We start from the raw sequence: 8990 nt of genomic DNA on the forward strand, positions 1-8990 counted from the left end.
AAATCTGTCTGAATCATGTTAGCAATTGCCGCATTTTATGAAATCTGGCAAATGGATAATAAAACTGCATTCCTTAATGGATTTATTAAAGAAGAGTTTTATATGATGCAACCAGAAGGTTTTGTCAATCCTAAAGGTGCTAACAAAATGTGCAAGCTCCAGCGATCCATCTGTGGACTAGTGCAAGCATCTCGGAGTTGGAATATTCGCTTTGATGAGTTGATTGAAGCATATAGTTTTATACATACTTGCGGTGAAGCCTGTATTTACAAGAAAGTGAGTGGGAGCACTACAGCCTTTCTGATAAGTATATGTAAATGACATATTCTTGATCAGAAATAATGTAGAATTTTCTGGAAAGCATAAAGGAGTATTTGAAAGGAGTTCTTCAAAGAAAGATCTCGGTGAAGTTGCTTACATATTGAGCATCAAGATCTATAGACATAGATCAAGACGCTTGATAAGTTTTTTTCAATGAGTACATACCTTGATAATATTTTGAAGTAGTTCAAAATGGAACAGTCAAAGAAAGAGTTCTTGCCTGTGTTACAAGGTGTGAAATTAAGTAAGACGCAAAGCCCGACCACGGCAGAAGATAGAAAGAGAATGAAAGTCATTCCCTATGCCTCAGCCATAGGTTCCATAAAGTATGCCATGCTGTGTACCAGATCTATTGTATACCCGACAGTGATTTTGGCAAGGGAGTACAATAGTGATCTAGGAGTAGATCACTGAACAGCAGTCAAAATTATCCTTAGTGGAATAAGGATATGTTTCTCGATTATGGAGGTGACAAAAGGTTCGCCGTAAAGGGCTACGCCCATGCAAGTTTTGACACTGATCCAGATGACTCCAAGTCTCAATCTGGATACATATTGAAAGTGGGAGCAATTAGCTAAAGTAGCTCCGTGCAGAGCATTGTAGACATAGAAATTTGCAAAATACTTGCGGATCAGAATGTTACAGACCCGTTGACTAAAATTATCTCACAAGAAAAATATGACCACACCTTAGTACTCTTTGGGTGTTAATCACATAGTGGTGTGAACTAGATTACTGACTCTAGTAAACCCTTTGGGTGTTGGTCACATGTCGATGTGAACTATGGGTGTTAACCACATAAAGATTTGAACTATTGATGTTAAATCACATGGCGATGTGAACTAGATTATTGACTCTAGTGCAAGTGGGAGATTGAAGGAAATATGCCCTAGAGGCAATAATAAAGTTATTATTTATTTCCTTATATCATGATAAATTTTTGTTATTCATGCTAAAATTGTATTAACCGGAAACATAATACATGTGTGAATACCTAGACAAACATAGGGTCACTAGTATGCCTCTACTTGACTAGCTCGTTAATCGAAGATGGTTGAGTTTCCTAGCCATGGACATGAGTTGTCATTTTATTAACGGGATCACATCACTAGGAGAATGATGTGATTGACTTGACCCATTCCGTTAGCTTAGCACTTGATCGTTTAGTATGTTGCTATTGCTTTCTTCATGACTTATACATGTTCATATGACTATGAGATTATGCAACTCCCGTTTACCGGAGGAACACTTTGTGTGCTATCAAATGTCACAACGTAACTGGGTGATTATAAACGTGCTCTACAGGTGTCTCCAAAGGTACTTGTTGAGTTGGCGTATTTCGAGACTAGGATTTGTCACTCCGATTGTCGGCGAGATATCTCTGGACCCTCTCGGTAATGCACATCACTATAAGCCTTGCAAGCAATATGACTAATGAGTTAGTTGCGCGATGATGCATTACATAACGAGTAAAGAGACTTGCCAGTAACGAGATTGAACTAGGTATTGAGATACCGATGATCGAATCTCGGGCAAGTAACATACCGATGACAAAGGGAACAACGTATGTTGTTATGCGGTTTGACCGATAAAGATCTTCGTAGAATATGTGGGAGCCAATATGAGCATCCAGGTTCCGCTATTGGTTATTGAACGGAGACATGTGTCAGTCATGTCTACATAGTTCTCGAACCGGTAGGGTCCGCATGCTTAAAGTTCGGTGATGATCGGTATTATGAGTTTTTGTGTTTTGATGTAACGAAGGTAGTTCGGAGTCCCGGATATGATCACGGACATGACGAGGAGTCTCGAAATGGTCGAGACTTAAAGATCGATATATTGGACGACTATGTTCAGACACCGAAAAGGTTTCGGAAGATTTTGCACATATACCGGAGTACCGGGGGGTTACCGGAACCCCCCCCCCCCCCGGGAGTTAATTGGGCCTCATGGGCGTTAGTGGGAGAAGAGGAGGGACGGCCAGGGCAGCCGCGCGCCTCCTCCCCCTCTAGTCCGAATTGGACAAGGAGGGGGGCGGCGCCCCCCTTTTTCCTTCTCCTCCTCTCTCCCTTCCTTTCCTTCTCCTACTCCAACAAGGAAAGGGGGTGTCCTACTCCCGATGGGAGTAGGACTCCCCCCTTGGCGCGCCCTCCTTGGCCGGCCGCCTCTCCCCCCTTACTCCTTTATATACGGGGGCAGGGGGCACCTCTAGACACACAAGTTGATCTGTTGATCTCTCCCAGCCGTGTGCGGTGCCCCCCTCCACCATATTCCACCTCGGTCATATCCTAGTAGTGCTTAGGCGAAGCCCTGCGTCGGTAGCAACATCATCACCGTCATCACGCCGTCGTCCTGACGGAACTCTCCCTCGAAGCTCTGCTGGATCGGAGTTCATGGGACGTCATCGAGCTGACTATTTTTTCAATAATTCGGGATATCAAAAAGATATAAATTTCAGAAAAAGTTGCTAATTTTGAATAAAACAATCATGATTTCAAAAAAGTATTCATGATTTCGAAAAGATGCCCAGGAGTTCAATTTTTTTCACAAATTTAAAAAATGTTCATGATTTCAATAAATGTTCGAGATTTCAAAAAATATTCGTGAATTTGATTTTTCTTATGAATTTGTAAAAAACGTTAATGATTTAAAAAACTAGTATTGAATTTTAAACATGTTCATGATTCCAAAAAATGTTTGCGAATTTGAAAACACGTTCATGATTTAATAGATTGTTCACAAGTTACTCACAAAATGTTCACGAATTTAAGAATATATTTGCGATTCAAAAAATGTTGGTGAGTTTTAAAAAATGTTCACGGTTTTAAAAAACTGTTCATGATTTATGGGAAGGTTCATGAATTTGTAAAAAAAAACAAAACCACGAGTTCGAAGAAAATGTACATGTATTTAAAAAATGTTCATCATTTCAAAAAAGCTTCACAGTTTAGAAAAAAGGGGAACTTCAAAGATTTTCGCAAACTAAAAAACAAGAATAAAAATGAAGATGGAAAAGCAAAAAAGAAAACAAAAAAAGGATCAAAAAAGAAATAGAAAAAATAAAAAAATAAAAAGAAAAAAAAAACGGTTCAGGGATCGTGCTACTGCTAGAGCGCTGCAGCTAACTTTTAGTAGTAGCAAGAGGGTACTGCTACTAAATTTCTCAGTAGTTGTGTGGGGTAGGACCCACGCTATTGCTAAATAGCAGTAGTGCTGGGTATTACCCCGCGCCACTACTATACCTTATTTCATTTCAGTACATTTATACTCCTTATACAAATTTTTATACAGTAGCAATGATATAACAACTCATTATCATTGTAGTGATATAACAACATGTCACTATAATGAGCATCATAAGGTAACCACTACTAGCTAATTGTTATCATTTAGGTAAATAACTTCCTAGCACATGAAAGTACTAGGACCTACTCCTCTCTCTCAGGAAAATAGTATAAAACAGAAAAAAAACTTCCCTCTTCATTATGGAGCATAGAGATCCACCGGTCTCCAATTCGTGGCCTTCGCCCAGTCAATTTTTTCTTCATCCTTTGATTTTGAGGCCTCCGTGTGTTTGAGAAGTCTGAGTATGTCGAAACCCTCCGTCCATGGCCATACGCAAACAATTTACATCTGACCTTCGACATACATCAGCGGAGGCACAACATCATTTGGGAGCTTCTGTTGAAAAACATAATAGTAACATATCTAGCACTGTATAGATTACTTGAGAAGAAATATATTAAAAAGATGGACAAGAGAGCTCTTCTCCTCCCAAGTTAGCACAACCATGTATTTCTGGATCCGATTACACGAGGGCCACAGTAATATTTCTCGTTGCTTGACAAACTTACACACGCGATCACTCTCACATCCAGAGTCCAAACCATTGCGGAGGAAACAAACAGCTAGAGATGAACCGACTAAAGCCCACTAACTACAACACGAAGCTCTCGGCGGCCTCGACGACAGACCAGGGCAGCTCGTCGCCGGCGCTGCTGCGGGCGGCGTTGGGCAGGGAGCAGTCCGAGCGGATCTGACCCTGGTTGCCGGTGAGCACGTTGATCTGCCCCATCTTCACCATGGACTTGACGAACTGGTCGAAGAAGGCGCCCTGGTCGACGGCGAACCTGGTGACCACGGGCTTTGTCCCGGCGTCGGTGTGCAGGTCCTGGTCGGAGGTGAAGAGGCCCTGCCGGTTGAGCAGGTCCACGTAGTACTTGTTGTCGAACACGTCCGGCGTGCGGATGTCGTTGGCGGTGGAGTTGTCCACCTTGAGCCGCGGGCAGGTGAGCTTGAGGTGGCCGGCGAACCACTTGTTCATGGTGGGGTCCTCCTTGGGGAACAGCCGCTCCTCGAAGGAGCCGCAGTGCGCGATCCCCAGCGTGTGCGCGCCGGACAGCGCCACCAGGTCGTCGGCGTCGAGGCCGATCTTGGCCAGGAAGCTGAGGAGCACGGGGACCTTGGAGGTCGGCGGCGGGAGCGCGCCCAAGATGGTGTCCAGGGACGCGGGGGCGAGCCCGTCGCGGCGGCCGAGCGGGACGGCGTACCTCGGCCCGCCGGCCAGGTGGACGGAGTCGCGGGCGGCGAGCGCGGCGATGTCGGCGCAGGAGACCACGGGCCCGCCGCACGCCCTCTGGAGGAGCGCGCGGATGGCGTTGATGGCCTTGAACGCGGACGGACGGAGCGTGACGTTCGGAGGAGACACCTTCTCGCTGTCGACGCCGTTGGTCTTGTCGAGGAGCACGGAGCCGTCGCAGCCCTGCACGAAGCAGTCGTGGAAGTGGATGCGGAGGAGCGCCGCGGCGAGGCCGACGTCCTTGCGGACGGCGTCCTTGAGGAAGGAGAAGACGATGGCCTCCGCCTGCGGGCACTTGGCGCTGTAGAAGTCGAACGACAGGCCCTTGGCAAGCGGCGGCGAGCCAGCCGCGGCTGACACAGAGCTCAGCACCAGAGCTGCTGCGGCGAGGACGAGCAGGGCACGAGCAGCCGACGGAGAGGGAGAAGAAGCCATGGTGACCTAGGATGTGGCTGTGTTGAGCTTGGAGGTGTGCGTGGGTTTTTATAGGCGCGCGTGCATTCTCCATGAATCTTATCTGGCTGACATGGAGCTCGATCGATCATGCACCTGCACCGGTGGAGCCGAGGCTGGAAACTACCGCGCATGCAGGGTGGTCAAGTCAAATATTTGAAAGGAGGAAAATGATTGGCCGATGCAGGCATGCGTACACATGCATGCATCCGGAGATGTTTTTTTGAAAGCAAACGTACAGCAGATTCCTCAACTTGCCGGGAGGCGGCTAACGACGATTACTGATCACTGCTGAAAGCAACTGTAAACAGAGGCAAATGACGACCAAGAGTAAATGATCAGCAGTTTCTTTATTTGATAAAGATGCCTCTTAATTCTTATACAGGGCGGAGATCGAGACGCTGGGCGTGTGCTTGAAACCCATCGACGCGACACTAGGCAACTGCCTGCATGCAGTTAGAACAGGCAGGGATTGATCCCTTAATTAACATGTGGTTAATTACTTCTAACAATCATCACACAACTCTCCTAAACTATAATACTCGCCTTGCTACGCCTTAGCTAGATAGTACTTCTATGTGTTCACTCTCCCGCTTGCACTGACCATGCATGCACTGCACCTTTCTCTTCCGTTAGAAATTTGTTTAGAATGCGTCGTCATGATTAAAGGCAGTCGTCGGCTTTAACTAATTCACCCGTGCTTAAAAGCAGGCTGGCGGCTAGGAAGCAGCTGCACGGGTTCTTCGCTTTATACTCTTCTTAATTGGCTAGTGTGTGTGCTTGCCACAAGATCAGGTTCAGGTTCATGCACTCAACAAAGGAACACGACCAAATGTCCACCTTTTTCTCTAGCTAACGACAATATATGTGCTGACTAGATGCAATACTTCCACTTGCTGGGGAGACACATAAGCTTTTTTTTATAGAATTAGTGATCTAAACGCTCTTATATTTCTTTACATAGGGGGTATTTTTTATGAGTAACCAGAGAGCTTTATTGCCCGAGAATGTTTATAGGAATACAAGTCCGAATCCAAAAAACCATACATGCCTATATACCCTGATAAAGGGAAGTTGCAAATTTGACCAGAGTGTGCATTCCTATTATGGTCTCGCCGTTCACGGCCAAACGTGACCATCTAAAAAAAACTTGTACTACCACTAGGAGCAGTGTGAGTGTGGCCTAGCTAATTAAGCTACTCCAGCTAGTGGGAGTCGTTAACTAATCTTGTACTACCACTAATAGTTTAGAAGTTGGGGTAGCTTTCGGCTTCGACACGTCAGCAGCGGCCGTTGATCGGCACGTCAGCATAGGCCGTTGATTACTGCTCATATCGCACTGGAAAACCTCGTCACCAAACACTTCTACACTATACTCAAATTGGTATAGATAATCTAGATATATAACCCTAAAAAAGCAGAGCTTAGCTAGATACTGTGCATACCAGTCTTCTCTCTATGTTTTACTCTCCTACTTGCACTGATCATGCAAGCATCTTTCTTTCTTGAGCCCCTCTCCTGTTACAAAATTCTCCACCACGAGTCGCCAATATTATTCCTCCTAGCAATGGGGTCGCCCGGGCGGCTTTACATAGTCATAGTTTACTGCACAAGCAGGCCGGCGGCTAGGAGCAACGCACCGGTCCTTGGCTAGCGTTTGTGCCTGCCACGAGATCAGGTTCATCCACCCAACAAATAATAAGCAGGTGATTTTTTTAGACATAATTTCTTTTGGCATGATGAACAGATGATTTGCTTATGTATGGAATTTACTTGATTAGGTGGAGGCCCATGAATTAATTTAGGGCTCCACAACAAAATTTAAGGAGAGGATTAGCAAATAGTAGAAACCTTTGTGGGACGTTGAAGAAGGCTCCAACCATATCGTCTTCTCATGCTGGACAGTCCAATCCTGGATCTCTATGACGAGTTACAAGCTAGCGTGACCCGTCAATTCTTTTAGACGGTCCTCTAATGCTATTTACGAACTTTGTGGTTTTCTGCAGCTGTGGAAGATGCTTAGCCATGGACCGGAGCGCGCTGGCATCGATACTCTGACTGCAAGTCTTCGCTTGGCACCCCCTCTTCTGCCTCCACCGCCGGAACCAGACTAGACACCCCATCCTCGGGGGCTCGCCCCTGTCTTCCTCTGTTTGTTTTTCTTTCTAGGGCTTGTTGAGGTGTACCCTCTGCAATAACCGTTGCACTTCTTGTTCTTGTCGTATCGTACTTTTTCGTCTTTTTTTGTCATTTGGTACTCTGTTGGTGACTTGTTGTGCCTTTGGTGCTTGCTTTATATAAAGCAGGGCATAAAGACTTTTTCGGTAATAATAGAAACCTATGACGGCACTGTCGCGATCTCTGTTGCCACAACCATGATAGTTGCGGCCTTGGTTGCCACGTTCGACACCACTCACAATGATGAAGGAGTTGTTGTGGTCACCGCAGGAGCCACCGTGGAGACCTCGGCAAGGGCGTGCTGTTGCATCTTTTGTTCAACAACGGAGAGATGGGAGATGGCTGTTACAAAGCCCGGCAGAGGCACATCAATCACATGGAACGGTTTGATGAGGCCGTCGAGGAGCTGCATGTTCAAAGAGTAATCAATACCTTGTTGAAATCGCCATGGCGGTAGCAAGATTATTTATACGGCAGGTGTACTCCATGATTGATAGATCTCCTTACATCAAGTTGCGGTACTGCCGGTTTAGGTGGATCGACGGGGAAGCATGGTTGGCGAGGATATAGCTTGAACCACGACCAGACGGTGAGGACGGTGGTGTTGTTGGTCATCACGCCGTCAAGGAGGCTATCACGACAGTGGCATGAACCACAACAACACATAGACATAAGCATGGCGCCATTCGTCACTGGTGCCCGTCTGGTCAAGGGCGTCGTAGTTGGTGGCGATGAGCCAAAACAAGTCGTGCTAGTGGTGATCGTTGTTGATCAAGAACGAAACAGATGTAGTGGATAATGGTGGAACTAGGACCGAGAGGGGATGAAGAGAAACAATGGGTGGGGCAAAGGTAGAAATTGCAGACGACGCAATGCTCGTGAGGGCAGAAGAGGTTTGGATGAAGTAGAAGAGAGAGTGGCGAAAGAGGTGAAGGGAGCAATAGGGGACACGTAGTGCTAGTCAGGGTGCGAGTCATGGCAGGATCTCATTACCAATCTAGACAACAACTCGAGCTTCAAATCTCGTGTTGCACTGCATTGGGTTGTTAAATAAGTAGTACAACAAAAGATAGAGATTGGGGTGCAAGCAAAGGAACACGTAGGTGCATCCAGAGCACACAACTAGAACACTCCGCAAGACTAGAACTAGATAATTAGAGCATAACAGAAGTGTGTAGCGTCAGCACGCTCTTGAGGAAAAATCGATTGGAAAACATGTTATTTAAGACATATTTGAAAATGTTAAAAATAAGGTTCATAATAAAAATGGTCATGAATTTGAGAATGTATTCACAATGAAAAAAGGTCATAATTTTAGCAAAATATTGACAAAGTTTTAAAATGTTAAGAATTAGAAAAGTTTTCATATACTAAATGTTTATTTATTAGAAAAGGTGAAAAGGCAGAATGAAAAGAGAAAACTGGAAATTTTGAAAAGAAAATTAATAAAAAAGAAAAT

At 45.3% G+C, this 8990-nt stretch overlaps 1 protein-coding gene across 1 annotated transcript; it reads right to left on the minus strand.

Moving 5' to 3' along the window:
* Nucleotides 1–4044: 4044 nt before the first annotated feature.
* Nucleotides 4045–5370, minus strand: LOC123080888 (cationic peroxidase SPC4). The gene has a single exon (XM_044503830.1). It carries the CDS (start codon nt 5333–5335, stop codon nt 4259–4261), a length of 1077 nt encoding a protein of 358 aa, XP_044359765.1. The 5' UTR covers nt 5336–5370; the 3' UTR covers nt 4045–4258.
* Between the last annotated feature and the right edge of the window lie 3620 nt (nt 5371–8990).

The sequence above is a fragment of the Triticum aestivum genome, chromosome 3D, assembly GCF_018294505.1.
Source record: "Triticum aestivum cultivar Chinese Spring chromosome 3D, IWGSC CS RefSeq v2.1, whole genome shotgun sequence".
Classification (NCBI taxonomy): domain Eukaryota; kingdom Viridiplantae; phylum Streptophyta; class Magnoliopsida; order Poales; family Poaceae; genus Triticum; species Triticum aestivum.

What these genes read in the sequence shown, in the direction of transcription:
- LOC123080888 (XM_044503830.1), bottom strand. Translation starts at nt 5,335, where the DNA reads ATGGCTTCTTCTCCCTCTCCGTCGGCTGCTCGTGCCCTGCTCGTCCTC.